The sequence below is a fragment of the Eremothecium gossypii genome, chromosome IV (genome assembly GCF_000091025.4).
Source record: "Eremothecium gossypii ATCC 10895 chromosome IV, complete sequence".
Lineage (NCBI taxonomy): Eukaryota > Fungi > Ascomycota > Saccharomycetes > Saccharomycetales > Saccharomycetaceae > Eremothecium > Eremothecium gossypii.
In genome coordinates this window covers 227589-241942 of record NC_005785.6, presented here as the reverse complement: position 1 = coordinate 241942, position 14354 = coordinate 227589, and the positions used below count along the sequence as shown (strand labels likewise).

At 52.6% G+C, this 14354-nt stretch overlaps 9 protein-coding genes across 9 annotated transcripts; 3 read left to right on the top strand and 6 right to left on the bottom strand.

The window, feature by feature from the left end:
• Window positions 1–12: 12 nt before the first annotated feature.
• KTR1 (alpha-1,2-mannosyltransferase KTR1) lies at window positions 13–1182 on the bottom strand (the record flags this gene model as incomplete). The annotated part of the gene is made up of 1 exon (NM_001355312.1): window positions 13–1182. The coding sequence occupies one exon, from the start codon at window positions 1180–1182 to the stop codon at window positions 13–15; it is 1170 nt and encodes a 389-aa protein (NP_001342254.1).
• Window positions 1183–1534: 352 nt separating this feature from the next.
• HOS3 (histone deacetylase) lies at window positions 1535–3583 on the bottom strand (the record flags this gene model as incomplete). The annotated part of the gene is made up of 1 exon (NM_209184.2): window positions 1535–3583. The coding sequence occupies one exon, from the start codon at window positions 3581–3583 to the stop codon at window positions 1535–1537; it is 2049 nt and encodes a 682-aa protein (NP_983831.2).
• A 908-nt stretch (window positions 3584–4491) lies between these two features.
• On the top strand, window positions 4492–5850 carry MCA1 (Ca(2+)-dependent cysteine protease MCA1; the record flags this gene model as incomplete). The annotated part of the gene is made up of 1 exon (NM_209183.1): window positions 4492–5850. One exon carries the CDS (start codon window positions 4492–4494, stop codon window positions 5848–5850), a length of 1359 nt encoding a protein of 452 aa, NP_983830.1.
• Window positions 5851–6009: 159 nt separating this feature from the next.
• On the bottom strand, window positions 6010–7383 carry BFR1 (Bfr1p; the record flags this gene model as incomplete). Its single annotated transcript, NM_209182.2, has 1 exon — window positions 6010–7383. The coding sequence occupies one exon, from the start codon at window positions 7381–7383 to the stop codon at window positions 6010–6012; it is 1374 nt and encodes a 457-aa protein (NP_983829.2).
• A 521-nt stretch (window positions 7384–7904) lies between these two features.
• Window positions 7905–8789, top strand: IDI1 (isopentenyl-diphosphate delta-isomerase IDI1; the record flags this gene model as incomplete). The annotated part of the gene is made up of 1 exon (NM_209181.1): window positions 7905–8789. One exon carries the CDS (start codon window positions 7905–7907, stop codon window positions 8787–8789), a length of 885 nt encoding a protein of 294 aa, NP_983828.1.
• A 120-nt stretch (window positions 8790–8909) lies between these two features.
• MRM1 (Mrm1p) lies at window positions 8910–10103 on the bottom strand (the record flags this gene model as incomplete). Its single annotated transcript, NM_209180.1, has 1 exon — window positions 8910–10103. One exon carries the CDS (start codon window positions 10101–10103, stop codon window positions 8910–8912), a length of 1194 nt encoding a protein of 397 aa, NP_983827.1.
• Window positions 10104–10261: 158 nt separating this feature from the next.
• Window positions 10262–10924, top strand: HIS3 (imidazoleglycerol-phosphate dehydratase HIS3; the record flags this gene model as incomplete). The annotated part of the gene is made up of 1 exon (NM_209179.2): window positions 10262–10924. The coding sequence occupies one exon, from the start codon at window positions 10262–10264 to the stop codon at window positions 10922–10924; it is 663 nt and encodes a 220-aa protein (NP_983826.2).
• A 65-nt stretch (window positions 10925–10989) lies between these two features.
• On the bottom strand, window positions 10990–12072 carry MRP51 (mitochondrial 37S ribosomal protein bS1m; the record flags this gene model as incomplete). Its single annotated transcript, NM_209178.1, has 1 exon — window positions 10990–12072. One exon carries the CDS (start codon window positions 12070–12072, stop codon window positions 10990–10992), a length of 1083 nt encoding a protein of 360 aa, NP_983825.1.
• A 313-nt stretch (window positions 12073–12385) lies between these two features.
• AGOS_ADL272W (ADL272Wp) lies at window positions 12386–14080 on the bottom strand (the record flags this gene model as incomplete). The annotated part of the gene is made up of 1 exon (NM_209177.1): window positions 12386–14080. The coding sequence occupies one exon, from the start codon at window positions 14078–14080 to the stop codon at window positions 12386–12388; it is 1695 nt and encodes a 564-aa protein (NP_983824.1).
• Window positions 14081–14354: the final 274 nt, after the last annotated feature.

Below are 14354 nucleotides of genomic sequence, written 5' to 3'. Positions count from 1 at the left end.
TATCTATGTACACTAAGGGTTTCTCGAGACGTAATCGTACCACCCAGCCGGCTTTTTCATTTTATTCACATCGTAGAACTTCGATCCACAAGAGAAGGAATTCCAAGTGAAATCCTTGTCTGCGTTGCACGCGCAGCGATGTTCTTTCCGGAAAGTCTCATCAATCGGACACTGCTGGAATGGAGGGTGAAAGTAGCCAATGTCGTTAAAGTGGTGGATCTCGTTGCGGTCCAAAAAGAGCGCAGCGGCAATGGAGTGCACCGGTGCGTCGCCCCAGCGCTCATAGAAGAAACCACCCGCCTGATCCAAGGAATCAAAGTAATCCGAGTATGCCTTGCTCCGCAAGAATTCCAACGAGCCGATCTCAAAGTTAGACCAGAAGTGGCACATGTTATAGCTCAGGCCGTTGTCGTCGGATATGAAGTCCATCATGTTGTTGGGGTGAACGTGCTCGGGGTGCTTCTCCATGAACTTGCGGGTCTCCTCCCACAAAGTTTCAATGGTCGCAGGGTACTCATGGATCGAGATCGTGAAGCCGTACTTCTTATTGTTATCGCGCATGAACCGGAAAACGTCGTAGTCCACATCGCAGAAGAAGCGCACTTCCGGCTCCACACGCCAGTAGTAGTCATAAGGCTGCAATAGCTCATGTCTGTAAAACAACCCGGACTCATATCGACACATGAACCGGTAGTTTATTGAGTCTCCGTAGATGACATTCTTTTCGGCCATCATCTGGCGCACGCGTGCTGCGCGGTCCTGGTCAATCCATTCCGGGAAGGACCAATGCTCCTTGGGGACCTTCCCGTAATAGGTGTTACCGCTGACGAGCGCCGAGGTCAAGGCTTTGAAGGTGTCCGTGAACTCTTCGTCGTTTAAAAATACCCAATCGTACTTGAATTTGTGGTTGAAACGGTCCTCCACGCTCATAATCGACTCCAGCAAAGTGTACAAGTCACTGTTACGGGCGAGTGTCACAAATGTCGCCTTTTCACGCTTCATAGGCGCCACTTCCTGCTCGGTAACCGTCCGGTATATGTTACCCTTGTTGTTGCCACTCCCATGCAACGTCCGCATGGAGGGATTGTAGCTTATTCCAGTGCCATATATCAACACAGATGCGGTGACGAGTAGAATACCTACCGCTCCAAGTATCTTAGCTATGCGCACGTTAATCCTCATGCTTGAGTTGGACGTCGTGCTGTCGCTGTTGCAAAGACAGTTTGCATTAGAAGTACACAATAGCAGCTGAATAGGGTAGTTTACTGGCTATTACCCTCCTTTCATTTACTGCTTCACCAAAAATATGAAACGGCAGTCCTACATTGGGCACCTACGGAATTTTCACTAGAAACAAGGCTAGAAATAGTATTGGAATTAAGTTTGTACACCAGCACCACGCCAAGTCGTAGGCCTGCGTTTTGCGTACATTACCGGCTACTTCGGAGAATCTAGTGTTCGTAGAGGCAAGTAGTTCGGATAGGGTGTCTTATTCGGGTTAAATTGACAGCATATGTGGGGGCGGGGGGTGATATCACCACTTATTGCGGCTGCCCTGAGTAGTACGGCGCTTGTCGGCCGCGGAGAAATGGGATATCATGGAAATATCGCTGTCTTCAATGTTGGGGGGCTTGGATGACTTCATGCGCCTCGCCCGCTGTGTAGCTTCTAGCTGCGGGACGCGGTACTTGGAGCTGGCGTTGGCGCTGGCAGCCGGATCATGCTGTGGTTCGGGGTCCAGGACGAGTTGGTGTTGGCGAGACGGCACCGGCTCCTGGATTATCTCCAGGGTTTCGAGGTGCTTTGAAATGTCATCGACTGTGATGTCCTCGACGGTCCTGTTGAAGGTCCTGTTCAAGGCCTCGTCGTAGACGTAGTCATCCTTGTCGTCGTCCTCTGAGTCCGTGTGGAGAGGCTGCACAGTGCCCGACGCGTATCTGACATGCGGCGTGGCTTTGGTGGCCCCCAGAGGCTTTCTTTCAGGAGGCGACGGGGTATCGGAGCGCAGCGCGAGGGCCGAGTCATCCACCTTAGCGATTATTTCGTTGTGTTTCGATCGAGTCATCCGCGCCGCGGGCGGTTCTGCTGTTGCGGTGTCTGCAAAGAAGGTCTCCTGGAACTCCGGTATCATGCTCCTGCCGAGTTTGATGACTTCCTCTGCCCAGTTGCGGATAACGTCGCGCGAGCGCTTGGTCTTGTACGCCTTCCAATTGGGCCTACAACCCCTGCAAACTTCCTTTATTACCTGTGCTGAGCCCCACTCTGGTATCCAATTCTGATTCTGCATGCCAATCAAGTGGGAGAACACGCCAGAGACGAGCGCAGCGTCGGAGTACCCGCCTTCCAGTAGTGACAAGAGTTTGCCCTGGGTGTGCATCTGAGCGAGTTTTAGCGCGTCTTTCGTAAAAGCACAGTAAAAAGAGGTTGGAACATGGACACCATGGCGCTGCATGGACAGCTGCTCGTGTTCGGAGGCGTCGAACCCGGCGCTGATAATTATGAGGCCCTTGTAGTTCTTTCCCTCTGAAGCCATGCGCTTTTGGCTAACTCTTAAGAATTCGTCTGCCTTGGCGAAGATGGCCCTATACTTGGTCTGGTAGAGCTTGTTGAATTCCTCCTCAGTCTCATACGCGGTTAGATGAATATTCCAGATATTAACATCGTGCGAATCCATGATGCAGACAGAGGCATCTTTGATACTCGTCTTGTGTGCATAACCTTGCTCTGTGGGGAAAGAATTGATGTCGTGCAGGGAGAAATATCCAACCTTGGGGAACTCAGCAAACCTTTTTCCAAAGTCGTCGTATTCCGCCGCGTTATCCTCCTCATCGTCGGGCTTGAAGCCTGCACGTTTCCAGCATATATCCTGTGTGCCATCTCCATGGTGCAAGTCGAAGTCAAGGATGGCGGCGTGCGTAACACCGTACCTAGAGGCAGCGTACTCCACCGCAATGTGTGCGTTGTTCAACAGACAAAACCCAGATGGCGTGGAAGTATGTGAGTGATGCCCAGGGGGACGCAATGCCACAAATGCCCGGTTGGGAGTCGAGGCGGCGGATGGACCGTCAAAGATTGAGTCAACGCCGGACTCAAGCGCGCCTATCGACCCCTGCAGAGCGTCTATCGTCCCACGACAGAGGTATATATCGCCCACGTTCCACTCGTCTGGAACTTCCAGCTGCCGTTTCTGGATTCTATCATCTGATTGTTTGCATAAGCGGAGGATAGCTTTCGGCCAGTCATTGCCATGCACTCGGAGTACATGAGGTGAGAGCAGGGAAGTCTGGCGGTGGTGCGAAGACTTGAGTGTGAACAGCGCGGGATACATCGTGATCGCGGCGGCAATCCCCAGCGATGACGCCAGCAGCCGTTCGGGCCGCTCCACTATGGACTTCTTGTAGCTTTTCGAGACCCAGTACCTGGGGAATTGGTGCTGCAGGGATAGCGGCGAAAGGATAATTACTGCCTTCGCAGACTCGGGGATGCGCGACGCAGATCTAGCCGCCGACAGCACATTCGGGTTATTCTTGACAAATTCCTCGAACTGGCGCTCGAACTGCTGCAGCGGTTCCGGTTGTGCCATCGTTTTGCTACCTTCTATCTATGTTTTCCCACGCACACGTCCTGACTGTAAAGCAATATATGGCGCTGGCGGAGCCTGAGTTGTGTTTTCGTTACTTGCGCTATTAAAACCCACCTGTGACAAGTCAGCTACACCCGCTGTGTTGGAATAGCCCAAAAACCAGCGAGTCACCACTACCATTATCGGTGGAAAAACGATATTTTCATAGCTCTTTGGACGTCTGACATTCATAAAATGTTGATAGGCTTCCATATCAGGTACGGGTGACCGCATTCTATCCCGCATTCGGGAGTACAGCCACTTAAGCCTGAGGACTGCTGCGCCGCTAACTTGGAGTCAGCTAGCGGCCCGGATACGTACATGCAGAACTGATCTAGGGGCGCGCTCTACTCATGCCAAACTCGCATAGCAGATTGCTCGGCCTGTTCAAGAGTACAGCTGCGCAGTGTTATGAAGACTTGAGATTGCAATATTACAACTGCTGTTCAAGTTAGTTCTATGTACCTTTGTGTTCCTCGATTGTTGATTTACATTATAACAAAGCCCGAGAAATTTCTTGCTCCTAGGAAGGCATCTCGATACTTCGGGAGTAAAAGCAACCTCGCCACATAGTAACGTGGTACAACGTTCAAGTAGTGATACTAGATAGCAGTTAGTTCATTTGAACCTCAGAAAGGAGGGACAAGCACCTAGCCGCAGTGAAGCTCGAGGCTGTGAGGCTGCTGTCTTCCGTCCTGAATATGTTCGTCTATTGTTACCTCGGGGACATTTCCGAGAAATAAGGCTTAGATCCGGTGCTTACAAAATATATAATGAGAAAATCTCGACTATATCTCCTGCACCAGTTATGGTAGTTAGCGTAGAAGCTACCACTCCTTTCAATCGCATATTACTGCTATAAGCGTGAGATGTATCCCGGTGCAGGACGTCCTACGTACCACAAGCAGCAGGAGCAGAAGGGCCCTTATGGGCAGCCACAGTACCAGCAGCAGTATGCACCTCCATACCCAGAGCGCTACCAGCAGCCCTATTACCAGCCGCCACCGCACGATGGCTACTCGCGGCCGAGCATGCCACCTCCCAGCCATAATTACGCCGCGGCGCAGTATGAGCGTCCATCTTGCCCTCCACCGGGGTATGCACCCCACCAGGGGGGCTTTCCAGCCCCCGGACCTCCGCTGCAGGGACGGCCACGGGATCTGATGCGGAGTGACATCCAGATGAATCATTCCATGGACTACTCGAACATACAAGGCCCGGCGTCATACACGCGCCCTGAGTTCGTAGCTCCGCCGCCACAGGAAAGGCAATTCCTAGATCCGGGCAACAGAAGCGTCGAGTACCAGTATTCCCAATGTACGGGCAACCGCAAGGCGCTATTGATAGGGATCAACTACTTCAATAGCAGTGCTGAGTTGCGTGGCTGTATCAACGATGTGCAGAACATCAAAAACTTCTTGATCTCTCGCTATGGCTATAGGGAGGAGAATATGGTGATCCTGACTGATGATCAGCATGATCCCGTCCGCATACCTACAAAAGCAAACATTCTGCGGGCTATGCATTGGTTGGTGCAGGGTGCCCAACCGAACGATTCGCTGTTTCTACACTATTCCGGACATGGCGGGGAGACTGAGGACCTCGATGGGGATGAGCAGGACGGCAAAGACAGCACACTTTACCCCGTCGACTTTGAGACGAATGGCCACATTGTAGATGATGAAATCCATGATATACTTGTGAAGCCTCTGGCTCCTGGTGTGCGTCTAACCGCCCTGATTGACGCATGCCATTCCGGTTCCGCCCTGGACTTGCCATATATGTACTCGACCAAGGGAATAATCAAGGAGCCGAACGTTTGGAAGGACATTGGGAGCAACAGCATGCAGGCAGCCATGGCGTATGTTACGGGCAATACTGGTGATATGTTCACGTCTTTGAAGAGTCTTGCCTCGACAGTCAGCAGAAAGGCCACTGGTTCTGGTGGCGTGGATACTGAGCGCGTCAGGCAGACGAAGTTTTCGCCTGCAGACGTGATAATGTTCAGTGGGTCGAAGGACAACCAGACGTCTGCTGACGCCGTTGAGAATGGCGTGGCGACTGGTGCCATGTCCTACTCTTTTGTCAAGGTGATGTCGCAACAACCTCAACAAACGTATTTGAGTTTGCTGCAGAACATGCGCACAGAACTCAAGGGAAAGTACACTCAAAAACCACAGTTATCATGTTCTCATCCACTGGATGTCAACCTACAGTTTGTTTTATGAATAGTATGAGCTAGTTGGATGCATAGCAGTGAGTTCCTGTATAACTTTTTAAGGACGAATGGGCTATGTGGACTCTACTTATGGGACACAAACCCCGTGATATGGGCAACTAGATCTAAATAAATCTCAAACTAGAGTTTCAATGCAACATCAGCTCTTTTATTGCGATGCGGAGGCTTCCTTGGCGGCCTGGTCCTTTGCTCTCTTCTCCTCCAACTCCTTTCTGACCTGGTCCTCTTTTGCCTTGTACTCCAATTCCAACTTGTCCAATGCGGCTTCTGCCTCAGCGACATTCTTGCTGGTCTGCTCGTCCTGCCGAGCCAAGAAGTCCTCGTACTTGGCCTTCAACTGGTCAACGGTGGCAGGAACATCGTCCTTGGTCATAGGGACCGAGACATCAAGATCAGCAAGCACGACAATCAAGGTAGGCTCAAGAGAGAACTTGCCATTGCCCGCGGCGGCGGCCGCGGCAGAAGCTTGCTTCTTCTTGTTCTTCGAGACAGCGGACGAGGGGAAGAACTCCTCGCGTTTTTTGACAATTGGCACCAAGTCGTCTGCCTCAACCTTCTTGATAGGCTTGGCAGGCTGCGAGCCAGGGAAATCGATTGTGTTCGTGGCTGGCTTCACAAACGTGGGGTCGAGCGAGAAGAGCGCAGTCTCGATTGCGCTGATCTCGTACGCGAAGGCGGGCTTGTGCGCGTGGATCAGTTTCTCCTGCAACTTGCCCATCTTCTCTTCCTTGTCCTCGAGCACGCGTGAAATACGCTCCTCTTCCTCGCGCTTTATGCGGTCATCGTCCAGCTTCTTTTTGTATGCCTTGAACTCGTTGTCAAAGTCCCCGCGGATCTTCTTGATCTGCGCAAAGATCTCGTCCCGCTTGCTGTACAGCGCGGACCGCTTGGTGAACAGCCGCGAGCGCTGGTCGTAGACCACCTGGTTCTTGGACTGCAGCTGGTTCAGCTTCGCCTGCGTCGACTCGAACTGCGCAGACACCTCCTTCGGGTTCAGGCTGTTCAGCTTCGCCTTCAGCTCCGCAATCGCCGCGCGGTCCTCCTCGATCGACCGCTTCACAGGCTCTACCTGCTGCAGGTCCTTCGCCAGCTTGTTCAGCGCCTGCATCTCCTTCACCCGCAGCTTTTCCTCCACCAGCGACAGCCCGCCCGACGAAATCTCCTCGTCGATCTGCGCCAGACGCTCCCGGATCTCCTCGCCGCTCGAGTACGCGCTCTTGCGCCCCACGCGCTCCGCCACCTCGCCCGTCTTGCGCTTGATCTGCGCGTCGAGCTGCTTGATCCGGTCGTGGATCTGCTGGCGCTTGCCCTTAAGGTCCGACTGCGCCCGTATGATCTCCTTCAGCTGCTCGTGCAGCTTCTGCTTGCTCTCCTGCGACCCTTCGCCCACCTGCATCTCGTCAATCTGCTTGCGCACAGCAGTGACCTCCTGGTCCACCTTCTTCAGCTGCGCATAGAGCGGCTCCAGCTTCCGATCCCGTACGCTGCTGTCCGGTCTTTTCACGTTTGATCTGCTTGACATCTTTAGTCTTGCTCTGCTTGACGGCACTGGCCCGACCGCTGAGCGCCCAACCCCCGCTTCTTATACTACGTGGCCCTACCAGGCCACGCAGACGCCGATTTTTCACCGTGCTCTGCAACATTCCAGCGTGCTGGTCGCTGTGGGCGCCTTTGCCGAAGGCAACTGCGGCCCCGACACCCGCGGCGGTTACCCGGCATCTCATAAGCAGCCACGTGACGCGGGGCAAACGGATTAGATCAGCGGCTGACGTCAGCTGCTGCCGGCTGCCCCATCGCGGCATCCCTGACCAGATAAAGATACGGGCAGGGCGTCGGCGCGGGGAGTGGGGCGGAGAGCCGGCGGCAGTTGTTGGCGTGCGGCGCGGCGGCCGGCGGCTGTGGTCACGTGGGGGTTGCGGCTGCGATGGCAGCCCGGCGCTCGCCGCACTGGAAAAAGATATAACAGCGGGACGGCGGGTTTCGTTCTCGCAAGCGTTGCAAGCCAGCGGCACAAAAGCGCAGTATACAAGGCGGATAGCAGGGATGTCGGTTGTAGTTCAAGGCAAGGTGGTGATGCAGCGGGTGGGCAAGGAGCGTATGTCGCCGTACGCGGTACTGGTGAAGTCTTTGACACAGGAGGAGGTGCTCGAACAGTTCCCCGAGATAATCCCCATCAACAACCGGCCCAACACCCATTCGAGCGCGTCTTCCGGGGACGAGCACAAAGACAGTGTTTTTACGGGGCACGATGAGGAGCAGATAAAGTTGATGAACGAGAACTGCATCATCGTGGACTGGGACGACGAGCCGATCGGTGCGGGGACGAAGAAGTTGTGTCACCTAATGGAGAACATCGACAAGGGCCTTCTCCACCGAGCCTTCTCTGTGTTCGTGTTCAGCGCGGACGGGCGCTTGTTGTTGCAGCAGCGTGCGACCGAGAAAATCACCTTCCCAGACTTGTGGACCAATACGTGCTGCTCGCACCCGCTCTGTGTGGATGCCGAGGTGGGGCTCAAGGGCACGTTGGAGGCGAAGGTGCAGGGCGCCTGGACGGCTGCGGTGCGCAAGTTGGAGCACGAGTTGGGTATTCCGCCAGCGCAGACGTTGAAGCGGGGCAAGTTCCACTTTTTGAACCGTATCCACTACATGGCGCCCAGCAACGGACCGTGGGGCGAGCACGAAATTGACTATATCCTTTTCTACCGCGTGTCTGACGGCTGCACCCTTACCGTGGATCCGAACCCTAACGAAGTGCGGAACTCGCGGTGGGTGACACAGCACGAATTGAAGGAGATGTTCGCGAATCCGGAACTAAAATTCACCCCGTGGTTCAAGTTGATCTGCCAAAGCTACTTGTTTGAGTGGTGGGGGCAGTTGTCTGACCTATCCAGGGTGGAAAATGACACACAGATACATCGGATGGTGTAGCTGCGCTGCTGGCGACAAGCTGCGCCGGCAGCAAGGGTAAAATACCAGAGACTTCTGTTAGTGTAATAGCGCCGTGTATTTATCATGCCACAACTGATAGATATTTACATAATGTAGAGCTCAACTCAGAAGACTGCGTAACAGTAGTGCGGCTGCGACACTGACGTTTAGTGAGTCCACTAGTTGCGGTTCGTCTGCACGGCCAAACGGCACTTGCACGAAGAAGTCACTCCGCTGCTGCAGGTTGGACCTGATTCCAGTGCCCTCGTTGCCAACGACAAGCATCACAGGCGAAGACTGAGCAAGGTCTGCCATGTCTTCTATTGGAAGGACCCTATTTTTTACGTGGGAGCTGATCCCCGGTCCCTGCGTCAGATGACTGGCGACGAAGACCCAATCATGCTCGTCTCTCGAACGTTCAAAAAACTGCAGCGGTTTGTCAACACTGTAGATAGGAAGGACTTCCAGTGCTCCACTGCTGGTCTTCGAGACGGCGGCAGAGAGCGGTGCGCTGTTCCTGTGAGAAACGGCTACGAAGTCAGCACCTAGAAAATAGGCACTGCGCAGAATAGCGCCTACATTATGCGGGTCCACAACCTCATCCAGATACAGACCCACGGGGTACCGCTTCTTCGCGCTTTGGAGGAAGGGTACCTTCTGTGCTGTGCCGTTGTTGCTCCATTGGTCGATCAGTTCAAAGGTGCCCGCTTCATGATCAACCGCACCTAGTGCATTGATCTCCTGCGGGTACAGGGGCTTAGCTTCCAATACTAGTCCGTTATGCACAGCGTTGTTGGTCATCATATTTAGCTGGTGCCGCTGGGCAGACTGAACCTTAATGCCGAGTTGTCCTGCCAGTTTGGCAATTTGTGGGTCCAAATTTCCCGAGTGCAATAGACGCACGAAGTACTCGCGCCTGTTGCTTTGCAGCGCCAGGAGTATACTGTTACGCCCGTATATCCTATCCAACAGCGGGTCTGGCGTCAGCGGATCGAATGCATGCCGGGACTTAAATGAGCTACGACGGGGCTGCGCATCGCCGACTGGCGCTGCTGCCCTCTTGCGTACCTGTGGTGTCTTACTTGTTTCTGTATGCGCATCCCTCTTCCTACTAGCTTCTCTTGCATGCACATGCGCATATTTCTTCCTGAACCATTCATCCTTGTCCATACCATCCCTTTCCCATGCCTTCTTCCTCTGGAATACCGGGAAATTTCGTTCGAACTTATTTTGGCCGTGCAGATGTTCGCTGTGAGGAACCTTGACGGCACTCTTGACCTTTGAAGTTAGCGAACGAATGAAGCTCCTGTTCATGCTGCCGCTTCGTTACTTGTTGAACTCTTCTCGTTGTTCGTCAGCTCATCGAGGCTAGAACGCTGAAAAGTTTTTCCCAGATTGGTACGCAATGTTGAAAAGTCCACTAGGTGACTCCCACATCCAGCACCAGCCAGACAGGTACAACACAAAGGAGCATGTCGGAGACGCAGCGAGCGTTTGTCAAGCGTATAACACATGAGACACAAGTACAAATTGCTTTGGCGCTGAATGGTGGGCCTTTGGAAATAGGACAGTCGATTCTAGGGGGAGCGAAGACTACAGTGGCTCACCAAGCATCCTCGTCTCAAGTAATTAATGTACAGACGGGAGTAGGGTTCCTGGACCATATGATTCATGCACTGGCAAAGCACAGTGGGTGGTCACTGATTGTCGAATGCGTTGGGGATTTGCACATAGACGACCATCATACGACAGAAGACTGTGGTCTAGCCCTTGGTCAGGCACTACGGGAAGCTATTGGCCAGGTAAGAGGCGTGAAGCGGTTTGGGACCGGGTTTGCCCCGCTTGATGAGGCCCTCAGCCGAGCTGTTGTTGATCTGTCGAACCGGCCATATGCAGTAGTTGATTTGGGGCTACGGCGTGAAAAGATCGGGGACCTGTCTACGGAGATGATACCGCACTTTCTGCAGTCTTTTGCTGAGTCTGCCCGCGTAACACTCCATGTTGACTGTCTGCGGGGAACAAACGATCACCATCGTAGCGAAAGCGCTTTCAAGGCGGTGGCAGTGGCCTTGCGGGATGCGCTAACGCGGACTGGAACGGACGACGTGCCATCAACCAAAGGAGTTCTCATGTGAGCGCTGTGAGTCGACAATTTATATTTATTTGAGCATTATATCTGTATTTACATGTATGTTGGCAGTCAGTTCTCAAAATTCGTCAGAATATTCAGCAGCTCCTCCGCCTGTTGGGCGGATTCTTCAGAGCTGATTTTCCGCTCGTTGACAGCGCCTCTCTGGAAAATATAGGTCCTATTCTTATTCTCCTTCGCGCCGTAACCGTACTTTCTGGCTGTGTTCTTGGGTTCGATCAAAGACATATCCATGAGCAATCTGCCATTTTCAAGCAGTCTAGCCTGCTTCACTTCGAATGGGAAGCGCGCTGTTCTGACTAGATCACCCATAGCGTAGTCCACCTTCCGCAAGTTGGTACCTAGCATGCCATTTCCGACAAAGCCTGCGGCGGCCACCGACTTCTCCATGCCGTTAGTCTGCAGGATTCTTCCTTCAACAACTGTGTTCTGTTTAATACCAAGCGGAGACTGTTGCAGCCTACCTTTCAGGCCGTATGTCAATCCACCGTTACCAACGACTTTCCAGCTGCCGCCAGCTCCGGAGGACCGCGTAGCAATCTCCGTAATGAATTCAACTGCGCGCTTCCGGAAGTCAGCAGGGTCCATCTGATCCTTATGGATTATCAAATGGGGGTGATGATCTTGTAGCCATTTCTTGAATGCAGGACGCAGAGCCGCAACTTTCTTCTCTGCTGCCTTCCATTGCTTAGCGTCGCTTTTCGAGGTTAGACCAAAAAATGAACTCAACGGCGTCCGTGCGGATAGTCTGCTGGAAAACCCACTGAATAGAGGGTTAGAAGGCGCGTTGGCGTCAGCACTTGTTTGGAACGAATTTCCAGCTGTCGCCCGCTCAGGTACAACTCCTAACTCCTGGATACGGATTCTATTCCACTGGTACTGCCCGATCGCCTCAAAAGATGTCAATCGCTGCTGTGTGTCCAGTTCATCAAAAATCAAGTAGCGTGATTTTGACCTCGAAGGAATGCTCGACTTCATACCCCACTCTTGACGGTGCATCGTTGACGCCTTATTCTCAATCAGCTGATGAGTTGGCACATACTTCTTGTCCGGAGAGAAAAGAGGGCCTTTAGGCTTGGGTACTTGCGCAATGCGTGAGTTGCGCAATATAGAAGACAGATTGCTGCTGCTCATGCTACTCCTTTTGGCCCACTACCGGTTTGACTGCAACCAAGTCTTCAACGTTTGATGCCTGTACAAGAGCTTGAAGCTAAAATTTTCACCATGATCCGGGTAACAGAGTATTAAACATTACCCGGACCATATCTCGAGTATTGTGCATATGATTACTTAAGATATGATATGTAGTGAAGACCGTAACGTAATATTCTGATTATAAAGTTGGTATATGTTATCTATTAACATAAGTGCGTATTTAGGCAGCATATGATGCAACAGAACTGCATGGCTGCAGGTGTCGGCGTCCATTGTCCACCGAGTCTGGACGTCAGCTGCCGCTGCTGGGCCGCTCAGGTTGATGCGCTTTTTGCGAGATGGGCTCTGGGGGCGACTCTGACAGCGCTGAGCTAGCGATGGAACGGGCAGATTGCACTGCGGGGGCGAGCTTGACAACTCCCTTGGTGGATAGGTCATCCGATGGTGCGTAGACATCGCGGTCAGTATTGATGTCAACGCAGTGTGTGCGGATCCAAGGGGTCCAGTCGTTTGTATATAGCTTGTGACCGAGATAGAGTAGGACTGCAACAGGCACCGCCATATAGTTTTGGAAAAACTTGACGGCGTCCGGTTTGCCGTTATTCTCCAACGGAAATAGAGATACCCAGAATTGGACAATGATGACCACAACATTGATGGCAGTGGCTATATAGGAGCCGATGACTCCTGTGTTTGAGCGATAGCCCAAGGTGTCTAGAGACTGGCCCTGCAATTTGAGGGCGTTTCGGAATCGGATGTGTGCAATACAGATGGTTGTCCAAGTGAATATTGTGGACAAACCACTAATTGAAAGCAACCACACGAAAACCGCTTCCTGATCTCGGTACTCTGCAATAAAGGAAATGAGTCCCACTATGGCACTGACAACGAGACAGCGCATAGGCTGCCCGTGTTTATTCAACAGAGCAAAGTATCTCGGAGCAAAATTCTGCTCCGCAAGAGAATGCAAAGTCCGGGATGATGAGTACATGGCACTATTCGCCACAGATACCACTGCGATGAGTATAACAGCGTTGATTATGTGGGGCACTATCCTCACGCCATGCAGTGCTATAGCTGCGACATATGGCGACGTGTGCGTTGTGTCAGACCCGGATCCCATCAACATAGGCGAGTCGTAGGGCACCAAAAGCCCTACAACCGAAATGGATAGCAAATAGAACACGAACATCCGAATAGAAACCTGCCTGCAAGCCCGTCGGATACTTTTGGGCATATTATCCCGGTTTTGTTCCGCAGCAGAGAGCGCTAGAAACTCCACCCCGCCGCACGAAAAGGCTGCGTTAACCAACGTACCAGCGGTAGCCTTGAACACGTTGTAATTTGTGTTGAATGCCCCTGGAGTTTTTAAGTACTGAAATCCTATAGGACCACTGTTTCCGAGTCCGCCTGTGATGATAACAATGCCCAATACAATAAAGCTCGCAAGGACCATGACCTTTACACAGTTGAATATGAATTCGGCCTCTGCATATCCGCCAGATCCAAAGAAGTTCACAATGCATATTAAAATGTAGAAGGCCGACACAAACAAGCTCGGCGATAGATTGCTGTTCCAGTATTTGATTGTCATCGAAGCCGTCACAAGCTCAAGTGGAAGGACCACCATCCACTGGAGACAAAAAAGCCATGAAACACAGAACCCAAGCGAAGGATCAATGAACTTCTTGCCGTATGAGTTGAACCCTCCTGCGAGCGATGGAAACGCCACCACGAGCTCTCCAACTGACTGCATGCAGCACACAACCATTACCCCGATGATGAGGTAGCCGATCAACGTGCCCCCGACACCCGCCGTAGCAATTGACTTACCATTCCCCACAAGCAACCCTGTGCCAATTCCAGTCGCCATGGAAATCATGAATACGTGTCGCGGCTTTATCGACTGTCGAAGGCTCGCTGGCTCGGACCCTTCGCTGCTCAACTTTTCGGCGTCGCTGCAATCTTCCTTAGCGCCCATATTCATTTGCTGTTATTTGGTGCCACACGATCATTCTGTCACTCCCCATTTCCTCATCTTGACGTTTTATACACGACTTCAGCTCCCGTCCCTACATCGCCTGGGTCGAAACTTCTCGTCAGTCTTGAAACTGTACAAACGAAACTTCTTTCCTCATACAATCGTACTCATTTCCCGCTGCTGGATGCTCAGCAGCAGCGACTGCAAACCGAGAATAAGCAGTGTAGGCAATAGACAAGCTTCTGGCGCCACCTGCCGGCGCTGACGCCCTAGTAACGCA